This window comes from Cyprinodon variegatus, unplaced genomic scaffold (assembly GCF_000732505.1).
Source record: "Cyprinodon variegatus isolate N-32 unplaced genomic scaffold, C_variegatus-1.0 Scaffold421, whole genome shotgun sequence".
In the NCBI taxonomy this organism is placed as follows: domain Eukaryota; kingdom Metazoa; phylum Chordata; class Actinopteri; order Cyprinodontiformes; family Cyprinodontidae; genus Cyprinodon; species Cyprinodon variegatus.
The window spans coordinates 202,759-220,329 of NW_015150874.1; the positions used below are offsets into that span (position 1 = coordinate 202,759).

At 37.0% G+C, this 17,571-nt stretch overlaps 2 protein-coding genes across 2 annotated transcripts; one reads left to right on the forward strand and one right to left on the reverse strand.

Moving 5' to 3' along the window:
- Window positions 1-789: 789 nt before the first annotated feature.
- On the forward strand, window positions 790-8,230 carry ankra2 (ankyrin repeat family A member 2). The gene is made up of 9 exons (XM_015388355.1): window positions 790-948; window positions 1,135-1,454; window positions 1,542-1,700; window positions 1,809-1,874; window positions 4,004-4,101; window positions 4,191-4,316; window positions 4,407-4,473; window positions 4,590-4,670; window positions 7,374-8,230. The coding sequence occupies exons 2-9, from the start codon at window positions 1,154-1,156 to the stop codon at window positions 7,427-7,429; spliced, it is 954 nt and encodes a 317-aa protein (XP_015243841.1). The 5' UTR covers window positions 790-948; window positions 1,135-1,153; the 3' UTR covers window positions 7,430-8,230.
- Window positions 8,231-10,162: 1,932 nt separating this feature from the next.
- Window positions 10,163-14,106, reverse strand: btf3 (basic transcription factor 3). Its single transcript, XM_015388354.1, has 5 exons — window positions 13,999-14,106; window positions 13,791-13,904; window positions 13,506-13,707; window positions 13,341-13,397; window positions 10,163-10,573 (listed from the first exon to the last, which is right to left on the reverse strand). Exons 1-5 carry the CDS (start codon window positions 14,065-14,067, stop codon window positions 10,527-10,529), a joined length of 489 nt encoding a protein of 162 aa, XP_015243840.1. The 5' UTR covers window positions 14,068-14,106; the 3' UTR covers window positions 10,163-10,526.
- Window positions 14,107-17,571: the final 3,465 nt, after the last annotated feature.

The following is a 17,571-nucleotide window of genomic DNA, read 5'->3' on the forward strand; positions in this document are numbered from 1 at the left end:
TACCATTTGTAACAAAAAAGTTTTTTTTTTTATCTAAATGTTTTTTTCTCTCTGTCATAATTCAATAGGCCTAATATTCCGAGTAATAGATGTAGATAATATTCATAAGTTCACTGTAAAACCAATAAAAAGGCAGATATATTAGCAAAAAGAGCTTTATATGGAACAATTACAATTCATTTTGGGAACGGGTAAGGTAAATCACTTAAGAATAAAATATGGAAAAATGGTAAAAGAGGTGGAACGAAGATAAGAAAGGAAGAGGATAATATAAGGTACAAAAATCAGTATTTAATAGAATCTTTAATGAGATAAACAGAAAGAAAGAAGTAATAATGATCAGAATAAGAGTGGGTCATACCTATGTAAATGAAAATTTATATATATAATAGGAAGGGAAAATAATGATAAATGTGAAGGATATGGAGAAAAGGAAAATGTAGAACATGTACTGATGAACTGTAAAACTTGTGAACATGAAAGGGAGAAATTAAGAAGAATGGCTCAAGGACAGGCAAAGAATTGAGTCTTACATGAATATTGGTAAATTAAGGAAATATAAAGGATAATCACAGATTAAGGAAAGCATTATTTATTTATCTACAGAATACAAAATAAAAAAATACAATTTGATGTAAAGTATTGTTGCTACACACTCATGTACAGTAGGTGGCGGTATGCAATTTAAAGTCGCTTTCGATCCGCCATTATAGAAAAGAAGAAGAATCCCATTGCGCATGCGCACATCTATCAAAACACCGATGCAGCCATAGATATCCTATGGATGCAGCAACGATGGATTTCATGACGATTTTCTAAAAAAATAAATAAATAATAGTAATTATTATTATTATTATAAAAGTGGCTTCCAGTAAAAATGTAACTCGGACTTTGGTGACGTTTTGTGCTCCAAGTTTGAAATAGTGAACATGTTTTATTTCCCGACAAGTAAGTATGACCTAGCGAAACAATAGCTAATATGCTAACATGTAGCTAATGACAGGTTGATCTGTGTGCTGATAGCTAAATATAATATTGTTGTTTAGTTTAACTGTTGTATATTGTGGTATATAAGTTCTGCAAAGATGGATCAGAAGTAGTGTGTTTGTCCTGATTTCTATTCGTCCTGTTTAGCCTTGTGAGCGTAAAGAGGATGGATAACGTAACCATGTCAGCTGCAGAGGGGACCGCTGGGTGTCCCCTGGTCTCTGAGGACATGGAGGGGATCTGCGTGATGCCTGATCTTAGGGCCATAAAGACTGAGCAGTCGGTCGGTCCGACCCCCGATGAGCCAAGCCCTCAAAATGTGGCCATGGGCATCAAGTTTATTCTCCCCAACCGCTTTGACATGAATGTCTGCTCCAGATTTGTAAAGTCTCTCAACGAGGAGGACAGCAAGAATATCCAGGATCAGGTGAATTCTGATCTAGAGGTGGCTTCTGTTTTATTTAAAGGTAAAATCTAGGTATTATTTCTTCAATGCAAATAAATAATCAATCCTTTATTTTGTAAACAAACCTAATATTGTTTCTTTCCTCCAGCTGAATGCAACATCCAGACATCCCCATCACCAGGGATACAAGTACGTCATGTTTACACGCCATCCACCACCAAACATTTCTCACCAATTAAACAGTCCACCACACTGACCAACAAACACCGCGGCAACGAGGTGTCCTCAACACCGCTTCTGGTCCATTGTAAGGGTTACAGCTTTTTTTTCTCCTTTTAAAAAAAAAAACTCATATCTTTTAAATTGAAGAGTAGAAGCTTTAATTTGCCCCTTTTACCTTTTCTTCTTTTTCCAGCTTTATCCATTCATCAACTGGCAGCCCAAGGAGAAATGGTGTTTCTGGCCAGTAGAATTGAACAAGGTGGGCTGTTCATTTTCCAGAATCTATATTTTTGTGTTTCAGTGATATATTTATATGTAACCTAGTTAAAATAACTCCCTAGGTGTTTCAGTGTTTGCTGTTAATTTGAAAGGGCTGGTTCCTCCCCCTAGGTCAAAGGTCGATTTTTATCGTAATGTTTTTGATACAAGCAATATTAGAATGGGACACTGCTCTGCTGAAAAAGATCTTAATTTATAGGTCTTTGTGCATTCTGAGAATAATCTTATGTTCAAGAGACTTAAGGCCAATTTATGCTTCTGAAGCATAGTCTCTGCAACCGTCAAATTTGTCTTTGTGTGCGACCACAGCCCCCGTGCAGAGGTTCTGCAATCATCATCGCGTGCCTCAAAAAAAATCTACGCTTTTCACTACCTGATCCGTCCCGGAAGCACGATCCGCTCTGCGCATGCGCGAATAGATATATGTCCCAGTGTCCATAAATACTTTAATTATGGTACTAAAACTACGTATTTCTATCCTTAACTCACTAAAGAGCACTAAAACACATCTGTAAAAAAAAAAATTATGACTTTTGTGAGACAATGTTTATGCTTTTTACATTTTCTTCGTTAAACTGCTTCTCTGACGTCATCACCAGACATGCTCAGAGCAGTCTGACAAAATATGATTAAACCATGTTTATCTGCATTTTAATTGTTTCTTTCTGTAGATTACACACTATATAGCATAAGATTAAAATGAAACGAAAACATAAAACTCAAAAAGACTGGATTTATGTTTAAATTCAAAGCCGAAAAAGTTAGCCACCGGAAGTAGCATAGGATTTTCATTTCCGGTGCAGATCGGGCAGAGACGAGCGATAAAACAGAAAGGATTTTAAGGGTCTTTTTTCTCAGGAAATACATTATTAACCTTTAACACATTATATTTTAGTATTTTTACTACTTTTGGGAAGGGAAAAACGTCATTTAGGTATTTTTAACAAACTAAAATTGAGAACGACCCGGATGTATGCCTGGATGCGCATGCGCTAATGAGCGCAGAACGGATCATGCTTCCGGGACAGATCGGGTAGTGACGGTCCTTTTTGGTTTATAAAACCGAGGAACGACTACAATGGACAACTACGACGAAAGGTTAATCAGTCTTTTTGCCAACTCCATTAACAGAACCTGTTCCTCTTCGATGTCTAGCAACGTTAGATCCATCTCCGTGACCGTGATACCTTGCAGACGCGCCATTGTTGTTTTGGAAGATAAACACTCCCGCCGGCACCGAAGTTCTCGCAAGTTCTCGAATAGGCTCCCCTTTGCGCTTTGGCGGGAAACTTTTGTGCGTTCCTAGAAATTCCAGACCGACGGTGCAGAAACATACCAGCAAAACTGGTTCACAACCAGATGCAAGCGACAGTTGATGTGTGCGGCTGCAGATGTATAATCTGCCCTTTAGATTATTAAAAAATGACTTTCAGCCAACCAGAAAACCAACAGATGTTTTCTATATACTTATAATATGAACTCTGAAATCTTCCTAAATCACACTTGACAGCATTTCAAAGGATCATGCATTTGTGAAATCTCCTCAGTTGCAACCCCGACTAAATAGGGACCCTAAGTGAAATATTGTTTGGAGGCTTCAACTTCACCCTGATTAAATAAATATGAAATACAACAAATTTGCAACTGCAATAGATAAAAAACAAACAAAAAACAAACAAGAAAGCCATGCAAGAGGATTAAGTAAGTTTTAGGTCTTAATTGTAAATTACATCATTAACTGCATGTGAATACTAGCCTCATAAAGATTGAAAAGCAATAAATGCAAATAGTTCAACAACGTGAGTAGGACAGAATTTATTTTATGGATCTTTTAAAAAAAAAAAAGATATCAAATATGCATTAGCCAAAAAAAAAAAGAAAAGCTTTTTTGGCAAGGTTTGTATAACTTAGCTGAATTCACAATTTATTGTTTACACATAAATTATTTGTCTACCTCATAGTATTTTTTCTCACTGATAAATGCCACATCCCTATTTGTCCGTTTTCCCTTTGTGCAATCATTTCAATTTCTCTGTACCCAAACCTCCCTGTTCTTGTACCTCTGCAAACTCCAACAGATTTTAACCTCAAGTGTATTTAATTTCACAGAGACTGTAATCAATCTCCAAGACGAGGAAGGGTTCACGCCTCTAATGTGGGCAGCGGCACACGGACAAATCGCTGTCGTTGAGTTTCTGCTACAAAATGTACGATTGAAATGAAACGGATCAAATTGTTTCACTGTCTCACAAATAAAAAAAAACACCTTTTTACTCTGCATCTTTCTGAGCTGCAGGGGGCCGACCCGAACCTGCTGGCCAAAGGGAGGGAAAGTGCGCTGTCGCTGGCCTGCAGTAAGGGATACACAGACATAGTGAAGATGCTTATCGACTGTGGGGTGGATGTCAACGAGTACGACTGGGTACAAGCCTGAGCTTTTGTCTTGGTTACTGCATCACATTGTGGTTGATTATGACATTAATACAGATTTGAATGTTAATGTCTTCTCTAGAATGGAGGGGCCCCTCTGCTGTATGCTGTCCATGGAAACCATGTGCGCTGTGTGGAGATCTTGTTAGGTGAGAGGGGTCACATCTGTCATTGTGTTAATATCTTTTGTAAGGATAAATCTCCCCCAGCTTGGTTTGCTTGATCTAACATGTAAAGGAGTTAAATTTATTTATTTTTCTTCCAGACAGTGGTGCTGATCCTACGGTAGAGTCGGATTCAGGATTCAATGCAATGGATATGGCTGTGGCTATGGGCCATCGAAACGGTGAGTCTGGGGAACTAAAATCAACTCTGATACAGTTCTGGTCAAAAGGTTATACTTCTTTATCCAGGGCATGGATAAATGTTCAACATGCAGTTTCAGTGATTTTTATTTTCTGTAATCCACAAAGGGGAACATTTTCACATACAGATTAAAGATAAAAGCATCGATTTATACTGTGGTGTGTTAAGAAATACAAAATAGAATAAATAAATAGGGCTGAATGATTTTGACCAAAAATCAAAATGCTATTTTTTTTAAACCAATATTGCAATTACAATTTTCCTATTTTCCTTTGCACTAAGCACAAGCTTGTAGATATTTCACCCCAGTTTTTCAGTTTAAAAGCTTATTTTCCAGACTCCATTGCTGCAGGACTTTACCGTAATCTTAGTGTGAAAAGGTGCTTACTTCTACTTGCATGTATAAATCTGCGTGCTCGCTGCATCTCTCTACCTTTCTGTGTGGCTGCAGACCCACCTTAAGCGTATTGCTACCACCTAAATGCATGGAGTGTGAAATGTAGTGTCTTGTCACAGTTAATGCGACTAAAATTGAGCACCTTCGCAATTTTAAAATTGCATTTTCTTATATTGGGATTATATTGCAAATGCAATTCATTGCTTATCCCTATGAATAACCTTTTTTTTTTTTTTACTTATGTGACAGTTAATTGTTGAATATTTTCATATTTTAGGATTAAGTCATTAACTAATTAACAGATAATATTTTCACCAAGTTTTCCCTTAACTTGTCACATTTTTAAACCCTAAATTGTCTCTTTCTATTCATTTTCTTTCAAATATTTTCTTCTTTTTCCAAGACATTTAACAAGTTTTCACCTAACATCACCTCATCTCCCTGATATCTTCTCTTAATATTCATATATTATTAATGTTATCACATTTTATGCATTACCACTTATGAACTTGTAGCTAATGGCATTGCTGCTTTACCATTACTGCTCCTTTAAGTGTAAATGTTAATACTGTATTAATGCTATCGTAAAAACTGCATGTTTTTTTTTTGTTTTTTGAAGGTGAAAGCTGAATGTGAAAAATCTTTCACTGTTGTTCTGTTATTAAAAACATGGGGAACGTGAGCTTAAATAGCAGCTTGCATTCCAGAGAACATATTCTGGAGACGCTATACCCCTAAAACATTAGACTTAATGTGTTAATTTAAAACTTAAATTGATCTGCCAAACAACAGCTTTTCATGATGAAACAGATAAGCAACGTGTTAGTATTATAACTCTGATTAAAAGTAGCTCTGTTAGTCGTATTTTAACCCTTTTTTTAATTGAATTGATGTTGCAAGGAGCCTTCCTGCAAAAAGGTATGCTTATATCTGCAGAAACATGCATTTCTCATTAACATATGTGTTTTCTTGGTCTGTTTCCCCTCCGTCTTTTGAACATTAATACAGGAAAAAAACAAATTCACACAGGTATGTAGTTGTCAGTAGGATGATTAGGTCTACCAGGAAGACTGCAGTCACTTGGTGGAGATGCAACCCCACTTTGAAAGGCACTGCTTTAAACTGTTTGGATTAAAGATTAGGGAGAGACATTTTGGTCTGATTCTGGGAAAGGTTTGCAAGAACTTTGGCCCATTCATCCTCACAGAACAGGTGTAACAGAGTTTAAATGTTCCACTGGAATGAGATAAGGACTTTTCCTGTGGACACTGACTGTCTTTTAGATAGATTGTAATTGATTTGATGGCGTGACTCAGGTCCTCGTCCGCTTTGGACAAATTATTTGTTCCCAGACTTTGAATACCTCACTGATATCACCCCTGTACTTCTAAGCTGAGATTGTATTTTCAGGCTTGGAACCCCCTAAGTAGAGCTAAGATTAGCTCTACTTAGTTTTACTCGAATAAAAGTAGATGTTGCCATTCAAGGAAATACTTAAGAATAATAAATAATTTGGTGAAAAGCTGCTGAAACTGGCATACTACGTGTAGATAAAATGTTTAAACATGCTCAAAATTAAATATCAGGTAGATGAACATAAGATTAAATGCAATAGGAAATTTTAAAGACTTGGAAAAAGAAAAGGTTAAAAAAACATGATTACACAATTAATTCAGACAGAATACATATCCCCCTTAAATAATCTTAATAGTTGGATTAAGAACAATATGTGTTGTTTTGCTTATATAATTATTAATTAAGGGGGGGGAGTTTAGAATTGAAAAGGTGGTTTATTTTGTCAATATATGGTTTCTGCTTAAAATGTGATTAATTAGAAACTTATAATCCCTACTAACTAGCTACTAACTAGTAAAACTATCCACTTTGTCCATGGCATCCATACCACAGGCAGCTAAGGGAACCTTAAGCATGATACAGCCACCACTGTGCCTTACATCTGGCACAGTGTTGTTAGATGAATATATTTTTCTGGTAGACAAATTTCATAATCTTTTGTCTGTTTGAGTGTAAAACTTGTCTTAAGAACTAATTAAGGTGTGGATTTTAGAGCATGGGCTTATTTCTCGCTGGGTGCCATCTATTTCCTCATTGGTTATAACAAATCTTCTCTATAGATTGTTTCCAGTTAATGGTTTGGGACACTAACCACATTTTCTTCATCTTAGGCGGGTCATAAACTTTATATGATTTTGACAATAGATCAAGTTGTGTTTTTAATATCCACAATTTAAAGGAATTAATAAAAAAAAAATGTGTGTATTTCAGTTCAACAGGTGATGGAAGCCCACCTACTGAAGCTACTGATGGGAATCAGAGAGTGAACTCCTGGAGGATGATCCTTATGGGACATTGTTTGGTGCTGGACAATCATGTAGCATGTCCCAGAATATTTAAGTCTCAAAAGATAATCAAGCAGTGTTGTAAAATGTTATTTATTTCATTTTGTGCACCTGTTGCACGTGAAGGTTGTGCTGCACTTGTTTTCAGTTCTAACTCATTTATTCTCTGCTCTTTAATGTTCTTCTGCTGTTCTGCTTGGAATCTGGAGTGTGGAACAAGCCTACAGGACACCTGCTGCATAAAGTGCACTGCAGGGCGAGTTTAATTTGGCTAAAATTCAGCAAATGAGTGGTTTATAAATTATAACCCTGTTTTCACTGGTTTTTATAGCTTTATTAACCATGATGAAACCATTTCTAAAGCAAAAATAAAAGGTGTCTTTGTAATATCTGTTCCTTACAGCAAGCACATTTCAGAGGCACATCGAACTGTGAGATCAAGAAGCTGCCAGCCTATCTGGGGATTTATTTATTTGAATTTATTACGACCATCGTAGGGTCTGTTGTGTTTATGTACAGTGATGCTTAGATGTTTAGTGAAATTTTAACGACCGTACACTGCAAAAAAACAGCCCAACGTGGTATCGTGGTGCTTTTGACGGTTTCATATCAACGGCTTTGTGCATTAAAACGGTCGTTTTTATCCTGTCTGGTCCTTTTTTCTACTTCTTAAATTCTTTTATTTTTCAAAAGCTGTTTTCAAACAGAAAAACAGTTAGTTGCCTCTAACCTCTGGCCAAACACAGACTTGATAAAGTTGTTCTGGTGTTAATTTATTTAGAAAAAAAAAAGTTTTGTCTTTGCAACCATGTGGCGTGGTTTTGTAAAACTCAAATAAAGTATTTAAAATCCCATTGTTTTTTTGTTTTGTTTTTATTGTCATGCCCCACTCATGGGAACTGACAAAAATGGGAGACAGACGAGCGGATTGAAATGAACAATTTATTTTCTCTTAATTATTCCATTGAGGAGCTGCTCAGCCAGTCAAAGAGGAGTGTGGATGAATGCTGCCTGTTCCGGTCTGGTCTGGAGGCCAAATCAAGCAGAGAGAGTGACTGACTGGATGTCAGTATTTAACAGCCATCAGGTGCTTTTAATTAGCGGCCCCTCTACCTGCATCCTGAAAAGAACAAAACCCAAACTGTGAAATGACGACACCTACTGGACAGTAGGGGATCGTCACAGTATTTAGATAAGCTGGCAAACATACTGAGGCCCCATTAGCATTTTTTGAAGGGCTTAAATCAAAAATTAAAAATGTCAGTTATCACTGAGTCACTATGAGCAAATAAAGACACCAATCTGTTGTAATACACTAAGGAAAACACCCTGCTATTTTACGCAGGGTTTCCACGGGTCATTAAATATCATTGTCATTAAATTATAAATATTTTTTTTAAATTAAGGACTTAATTTAAAATAATTAAATGTGATTATTGTGGCATTTAAAATGCTTTATTAAAAAAAAAAAAAAAGTTTATAAAAAAAATTCGTCAGATATATTGTGATATATTTGCGAGGAACTGCTTCGGGTGGATTGTAAAGTCATATGTTTGAAGAAAAGCTCGAGTAGCAGAAAAGCTAGAAAATGAGGAAAATGCACATTTCAACAGAAATTGGCTAGAAAATGAGAAGACATGGCTGCAGACTGTTGACAGTAAAGATGGCGAAGCTGTTTATATATATATATATAAATATATATAAAAGAGTCATGGGTAATTGTTGATACTAAAACTATTTACCCGTAAGTGCATTAAATTACTCATTCCTGTATAAACCCTGTAGCAAGTTCTCCCACTCAGAAATCATGGAGGGTGAAATTGTCATCGTAGGTGCATTTCCACTGTGAGAGACATAATCTAAAAAAAAAAATCCAGAAATGACAATGTATGATTTAACTATTTATATGATAAAGCTGAAAATAATTATTTGAACACCTGAGACAATCAATGCTGATAACCATAGTCTAAATTACCTAATTGGTGTGAGAGCTTGATTTTAACAGCGAATTCAGAAGTCCAACCTTGAATAATAGACTGAATAACCTTTGTGAGCACATTTCAGCTATAATCATTTAAATAAATTGGTTTTACCGTTGATTTAAATGATCCATTTAACTAAAGTTCCAGTTACCTCATAATCTCCTGGTTAAATGACCTAACTGCATCCTAGGAAAGGAGCTAGTGTTTTATTTCATAATCCAACTTTTTAGTTTCTAATTCTTTAGCATTTCTACCAGGAGCCACAGGTAGCAATATCCTGTTTGAATCCTGAGAGGCCTTTCATTGAAGGCCTTTATGTCCTCAGCAATTTTGTTTAGCATATAACATTGTGCCATTGTTATCATGCAAAAAGAAGAAAATTCAGTATCTGCTTAAAAAGATCCACCCAAAAGATCTGCAGCACATAAGGGATCAGATAAACCGATAAAAAAAAAAAAAATTAAAATCAAATTGGCCCTTAAACAGTTGATCTCTGCCCAAAATGTCAAATATATTGAAGGTACTAAAAAGCATACAAGTCTTACCAGTGTTGTTTAAATGAGAGCTTCCCGTTTAATAAAAAGAGGAATGTTTCTATTCTTAAATGCACATCTATGAGAGTCAGACGGGTGCTTAAGTACCAAACCTTCCATGACAACGTAAAAGTAAAAGCCACACACCATGTTTTGTTTAGTGACAGTAGCAAAGGTTTATTCCAGATATGGTGATTTTAGGGAGGCCACAGTTCAGTAACGCAGAAAACAGATGTACAACCGGGGCATCGGATACGTCTTCAAGCACATTCTCCATATTCCAACTGGACATTAAGACCACATGAGCTCAACAAAGCATATAGAGTGCCTGCTGGCAGAAAGGTGGAATAAGTAATAAAGTACGTCCAAATACTGAGACCCCAGTTTTAATACACAGTACTACTCTACAAAAGGACTTAATGACTGAAATGTAGGCTGATATAATTCATGGAGGTGTTGCACATTTTACAGAATGCTTCCACTGCCGACTCTCCACTTCTTTACACAAAACTAATATCTTGTGCCCTGCATGGTCCTGCTGAGTTCTGCCGTCTCTCGTTTCCTCTAATTGGCCTCATCCTTGGATGCTTCGTCGAAATTCTCCACAAGATCTGAAACACAAACATGGAGGTCAGGAGTGATTGAGAAGAAACCGTTCAGGAGGAGAGTTTATGTGAAACATGACTCCTGACTAAAGTCCCAAATTGACCGTTTCACACATTTATTCAGACAAACACCAGCTTTGATGTTTGCTGTTGAGAATTTAGGGGGAAAAAAATCAAAACAAAGTAGAGCACAAATCTGAAAGAAAAAAAAATGGTTTTAATGTATTTTAACGATCAAATTCTAAGTGTTCACCCTCGTAATCACTTTGATGGCTCTAAATAAAATTTTATGCCCAGACCCTTAAAACGTGGAATTGTTCATGAAAGGGCAGCAAAAAGAAGCGTGTTTGCTGTGCCTCCTACATGGTTTAAACCAAACTGCAAACATCTGGAAGGAGGAGGAGCTCAGTTTCAGATTAGTGGAGAATCAACACATTGATGACGGGACGGGATAAATGATCTGCCATCGATGCAAAATAAAAACACAGATCCATATCATCATTTTTAAGATAAGCCTTTGTTTTTCATACAAGGCTAAAGTAAACAGGTGATCCGTTATTTCTTTAAATCAGGAAAATGTAAAATCCTTAAAAGGGTTTTTTCACTGAGGTTTTTCATCTAATGGGAAAGAAGTCTTACAGCCACCAAAAAAAGGATGCTAATCTTTGAAAGCAATGCTCATAGACACTCAGCAGAAAGAACTTTAAGTGAGAATTGTTTGTCGATTTTTAATCAAAAAGTATATATTGTACATCCTTCCATACAATGATCAGCGCTCCTAATGTGGTGATGAACTCTTAAGTCTGAGTTTGCAAGGCCTCTTTACCATCACCCCAATTTTGAGCTTCCTTCACATATTCAGGTTTAAGTCAGGTGTCGCACTGGCTTTCCAGAATGTTACCTTTCTTACAGTCAGAAGGAATATGCCATTAAACAATTACTTTTAATCCCATATCCACCAGGGTTTTGCACTACTTTAGGATTTGATTTTATAAAGGTTACAAAATCTGGATTTGCAATGTACTGACTAAGGGGGAACAATGTGTGGAAAAAAACTGGGGGGGGGAAACAAGCTTGTTTTGTGAAATATTTTCTTCCAGTCCGAGTTAAAACAGTTTTATTCTCAAAATTCCAAACTTTTCCAGATTTATCTTTTATTTTTTTCTAAACCAGAGTTTTCACGGCATTCTGGACATTAAGTGCTGACTTCAAATCTGGTATTACTGACAAATCATAGCAAACAAATGAGATAATATTTTGGTTTCTAAGAATAAAAAACTGAACAACACTAGTCTGCTTAATGAGCTGCCAAGATGGCGGCAAGGTGCCGGCAGGAAGTGATTTCTTTATGCCTTAGCCTCTGCAGAATTCACCCAGGAATGACAGGATTTTTTTTGGGAGGAATAGAAACAATCAGGACTTCTCTAAATGATTAGGGTGTTTATCATTTTTAAAACGAACCCAAATAAAACAAGCGCAGTTTCAGTTTCTCAACCTTAAAGTCCAAAAAGTAGAAAATGTCCTTTTATTTTGTATCTTATTAGAGCATAAATTAAGATGTTAAAGTACTTTTTGTTGGTGTATCAGCTAAAATCCTAATAAAGTATGAGCCTATAATCTTTATTTTGGTTTTTAGTTATTTAATTCTGTAAACACAAAAATGCCATTTCTTACTGTATTATTGTTCACTGCTGTTTTTTGCAGTAAATACATACATCATACGTGTGTTTTGTACGTTTGCTAAAACTATATTAAAAGAAACAAAAAGCAAAGACTTTATGTTACAAATAGTGACAAAAAGCATTAACAGTTGGCTTCTCTCTCCACTGGGAATGTGAGAAACTTTCCTGTCTCAGTCACGTTCTCAGAGGGTCAAAGGTTAAAATGGAAACAATTTAAAAGGCTCTCAGCAAACATGTTCCCTTCAACTGGAGAACAAAGGAAACCCAATTCCAAAAACAACAATGTGATGGTGAGGTCTGTCGACCCCTGTGCCATCATGCTGCTACGTAATCGTTTGTTGCATTAGAGAAGACCTGAGAAGTCCTGGGAAAGACTGACATCATCCTAATGACAACCGCATGTGTTTGGTCCACCTTCTCCACAAAGGAAAGCAAACCGATTTGGACAACGTCAAACACTCTCGGGTGGAATGGCATTCCCTCTTTTAGAGCAGTTTGGACACTGGTCATTCTTGGATTACTGCCCTCTTACATTTGTACCTTACTCACACAGAAAAGCATGGCTTCTTATGCCCTGAGATCCAACGATCAGCTGTTGCTCACTGTTCCTTTGGCCCACACAGAACTAGGGAAGAAAGCCTTTAGCTACGCAGCTTGTGCGTGGAATTTCTTTTACAAATAAACTGGAAATTGACTGAGTTTTTATCTTTAAATGCTTTTAAGTTGAAAGTGAAAGAATTTGAAGCAGCCTCAATGATCTGTAATTGTTTTAATTGTTTTTTTTTTTTTTATGTACCTGTCATTTATTTTAATGTATCTATGTTTCTTAGGTAACTTTGCTGCCTCTTGGCCAGGACTCCCTTGAAAAAGAGGTTTTTAATCTCAATGGGTTTTTTTTTTCCTGGTTAAAAAAAAAAAAAAACAGACAAATCTGAAGGCTGCACCAAAATAAACAAAAACCTTTTTCTTCAGCGCTGAAAGTAAAGAAAACCTGCAACATTTATTCGTTCAGAATAGGGGTAACATGCAGATAAATGATGGAACTATATTTTGTCTAAATTAGCAGGACAGGCAGGTCTTCATGCTCTCACCTGGAACATCATCGTCTTCCTCTTCTACTGTTGCAATCGGCGCTTTTCCATCTGCAGCTGCAAAGAAAACAAAAAATAATGTATAAAAAAAAACCCAAAACAAAAAAGATCCAAGGTAGCTCATTGGCACAAGACTGAGGAGAAAACCTGTGTACGGTTACACACCCTGTTTGGGGAGGGCCTCGGCGAGTCTCCTCAGGCTCGTCAGGCTGTCGGCTCCCAGCTGGTTGAGGATGCCGGGCAGCATCTCTGTCAGCTGCTTGGTCTCAGCGTGGCCGGTGATGGTGAAGGTGTTGGCGGCCAGAGAGGCCTGCACTTTGGGGTTGTTGAAGTGGATGACTGTTCCTTGGTTTGTGAACATGTTCACCTGGAATGACACTTGGAAATTTTAGACGACAAGTGTGCGGGAGATAACAGATTCATCTGGAGTTACGGCGCAGCCGTGCCAACCTCTTCGATGCCGGAGATGTTGTTGACCCCGAGCTTCTTTAAGGAAAACTGGAGCTTCTTGTCGTCGGCGGTCGCCGTTCTGTGCACGACCTTCTTCTTTCTGCGAGCGCTTCCCTTTGGAGACAGACATGCAAACCTGAACACCTTGCAATAAAAGAAACCAGTTGCAACGGACTTCGAATTAAACCTTTGCATGTGTTAGCGTTACCTTTCCGCCGATGCGGACTTGCGCTTGTAGTTTAGCGAGTTTTTCTTGATTCATAATTGCTTCTTTCATCTGCCAAAAAAAATAAAATAAAATAGATACAACATTATATGATGTTAGTACATGACCAAAGATTTAAAAACGTAGGAGCACAAGCCCACATGATGCTAGACCACAACCACACCATGCACCTATGAAGGCCTGACTGTTTAGTTCCAAATTAAACACAACTTTCCCTGGGTTAGAATAGAAAGATTGATGCTTAAAGGGTTTAATCTCTAACAAACTTTAATGAACCTCCCACTTGTTGCAACAAGAACTATGAATCAAAATGTAGCAAAGAGGAAAGGTTGCAGCCAGAAACACCATAGGCCATGGAGGCAGCTTTGAAACTCTGTTCCAAACTCCTTCCTAAAATCTGTACGTCTCTAATCCTTTATCAGATTTTGCTTTCATCTACTCATTTAACCTTAAAGAACCTTAAAAGAAAAAGCAAGAGTTTTAGGGTTCAGAGTCATAACTTAACGTTTGCAAATGTGCCATTCTGTTATAGCACAAGCTCAGGGACGAACAGACAAAGTAATAGGTATGATAATCCCGTTTACTTATTTCTCACCAAGAATATTAAGAGCTCTTTTAGCACAAATCAAATCCCGCTTTCACACTTTTGGCCTGTTGTCTTGGAACAAAGTTTCAGAATTGGTTTGCTCCATGCTCTTCATTGATAAACCTAACAGCTGAGTGATCTAAGAACATACTTAATAAATGCTGCAACTCACAAAAACAACAGGAAGTTAAGCTCTAGCAGTCACTACTCCACTAAAAGCAATTAATACTTATGTTTTAGCCCTTTTATTGATTTTAGCAAAAACACAGAACTAAGCATTGAGATTAGAGGTACGACTAATCGTTATTTTGCAAATTGATTTATTTGTTGATACTTTTTTTAAATTTACTGAATAATAAATTGGTAGCAGAAAGCTCCTTGAAGATTTTTATACACAACTTAAACAAGAGAAAGATATAACTTAACTTCATGGGCTGCTGATAGAGCATATTCACAGACAAAAAAAAAAAAGAGTTTTTCAATCTCAAATGCAAAATGTTAATATATACATTTTTACAGCCTTGTCATAATTACTTCTCTTAAGAGCTGTTATCCTTTCTCAATATCCAGCTTAAATGAGCTTATTATTCTAAAAGTAGCAGTGCAAAAAAGATTGTTTAATATTTTGTGTAAAAATCTGTTTTACTTCAAAGCTGCGGAGAAGTTAGATCATACTAGATGCTTTGATTTACATTGTCATCTAGAGAAAAGCACATTTAACTTAGAAGAAATACCAGTTTTAAATGAAATGGGGTATTAATTTTCATCAATCCTCAAGCCGATTACCACAACAGGACAATGTGATGGTTTTCTTTATTACAATAATTATAAAATGAAGGATTAACCTAGTTGTTCCTCAATACAACCTTCCTCCACCAGTGTCCAAAGTGCTGTAATTGGGCTTTGTGATCCCAATAAGATCCATTTCTGGTGTGGACATGGAGGGTAGAGTCCAACCAACAACCTAAATGAGATATCAGATCCAAGCAGTCTTTAAAAGCTGCAGGAATAAATACACATATTACTGCAGGGGTATTTCTTTAAAAAGAATTATCACATTCCATCAGAATGAAAAATTTAATTTGATTTTGCTGGTAGTCAATGAAAGACTTGAGCTTATTGGTCAGATCAAAAGCTCAACAGATTTGATAGCTTCATTAATTCTTTTTACAATGTGAGGATAAGTCTATATCTGTTAAAATATTGCAGCTTCCCTATACTTACAGTACATTTCCCTACACTTAGACACCTGGAAAAGCAACCATGCTGCTGACATTGCTGCTCTGCTTTAGCTTGAAAGCCTATAATCCTGTCCTGCATCACACTATGTTGGTCACATGTCCAAACAAAAACCACATGACCGCCCCCTACACACACACACTCTCTCTAAGACAGATACACAAATGGAAACAGCATGGAAATAAACAATTGAGGGCACTTTTTTTTAAACATATGGCAACATGAACAAAACTTTCTTAAAAGAACTAATACCAGATATAAAGCAAAGTGTTTTCCTTTAGGTCAATACAACTAGTGAGGGCTCCAATTTGATTTTTTTCTCCCCAAAGGAAACAAGATTGCATCTTAAACATCCACACAAAACTAAAATCCAAGTTAAAGCTGCAAAAATGAGCATTTTATAGTGAATTTCAGAAACCCACTAAATTATGTAGCAACAGAAAATAAATAATGCTGCAATAAAATTACTACAGGAGACATAGGTAAAGGTGCAAAAAGAATGTCCTATTTTCTTGTTTAGATGATGCTGTAAACAAAGTGATGCCAAAACCGAGGTAGGATCAAAAGTTTTTAATCTTTCATAATCTATCAAGCCATAGGTTGAGCACTATATATGCTAAAGTTCACAGGGTTAAATTTTAGATTGACTGCCTCCGATGATTTCAATAAAAAAGCTGGACCTGACCACTGAAAATAACAATTATTTGTAAACCATTTCATTTGACTTCTAGCCAACCGAATAAAACTTGATAAAAATAAACACATGGAAACTAAAGTTGCATCTAGTTTGTTTATGCCAGTTCAAATAAACATAGATCCCCTTCTTAGGCTATTTTAGGTCTGACCCACCAAATCTAAAATCGATAGTGTTTAATAATGATAATAACTAGCACCGATGCAATTTTTGGCCCCAATATCTGGCTGTGCATTATTGGCCGATACCATCTATTTGGAATCAATGTGTGTGTGTGTGTGTGTGTGTGTGTGTGTATACATGAAGAACTGCATACTACTTGGATGTAAAATAATTGCCATCATGGCTTTTTCAAGCTGCTGCCTACCTTTGTGAAGCAGGAAAAAGACTAATGCTACGTTCAGACCGCAAGCAGCAAAGGCAGCAGGAGCAGCTAGTTTACATGCAAAGTCAACGGTTGATGTGCATCAAGGTGCAGCAAAAGGTCCCGCAGCGCGTTTTACGAAGCAAGTGCAGCGCCTCTGAGCAGCTGAAGCAGCACGTCATGAGCATTTGAGCATCTAACGCGAGCAACACGCTGCAAAGCAGCAGCTGCTGAATTTGGAAAAATTTAACTTTCGCTGTCCAGCGCTCCACATCGCCCAATCAGAGAAGCTGATCTGGGAGCTGGCAGGGCAACAGATATCACTGATGATACAGAGTGCTATGATCATTCCTGTGAAACAGTTTAACACCTAAATTAACTTAAAAATGCTGAAATCTGCCGGGAAAACATGTTCACTTTTATTATCCTGGTGTCTGCAGTTTGGATTACATACACACAAACCGGCGTCCAGCGGCCGCGACAAACCAAGAAGAGACGACCGGGCAAGATGGTGCTGTTGAATGGGATTCCTAGTGACAGCGCACTGCACCGCCGCTATGTGGGGGTCTGAGCAACTCTGACAGCAAAATAATAGTAGAATGCAGGATCATAATCTTGATGAACTGACTGCACAGATGAAGTTTTCTTGTGGAATAAAAAACACTTTAAAAC

What these genes read in the sequence shown, in the direction of transcription:
- ankra2 (XM_015388355.1), top strand. Translation starts at nt 1,154, where the DNA reads ATGGATAACGTAACCATGTCAGCTGCAGAGGGGACCGCTGGGTGTCCC. An exon ending in TTGAGTTTCTGCTACAAAAT is followed by an intron (nt 4,102 to 4,190) that starts GTACGATTGAAA and finishes TCTGAGCTGCAG; the next exon opens with GGGGCCGACCCGAACCTGCT. An exon ending in GGCTATGGGCCATCGAAACG is followed by an intron (nt 4,671 to 7,373) that starts GTGAGTCTGGGG and finishes TGTGTATTTCAG; the next exon opens with TTCAACAGGTGATGGAAGCC.
- btf3 (XM_015388354.1), bottom strand. Translation starts at nt 14,067, where the DNA reads ATGAAAGAAGCAATTATGAATCAAGAAAAACTCGCTAAACTACAAGCG. An exon ending in AAGTCCGCATCGGCGGAAAG is followed by an intron (nt 13,905 to 13,998) that starts GTAACGCTAACA and finishes CTGTCTCCAAAG; the next exon opens with GGAAGCGCTCGCAGAAAGAA. An exon ending in ACATCTCCGGCATCGAAGAG is followed by an intron (nt 13,708 to 13,790) that starts GTTGGCACGGCT and finishes GTGTCATTCCAG; the next exon opens with GTGAACATGTTCACAAACCA.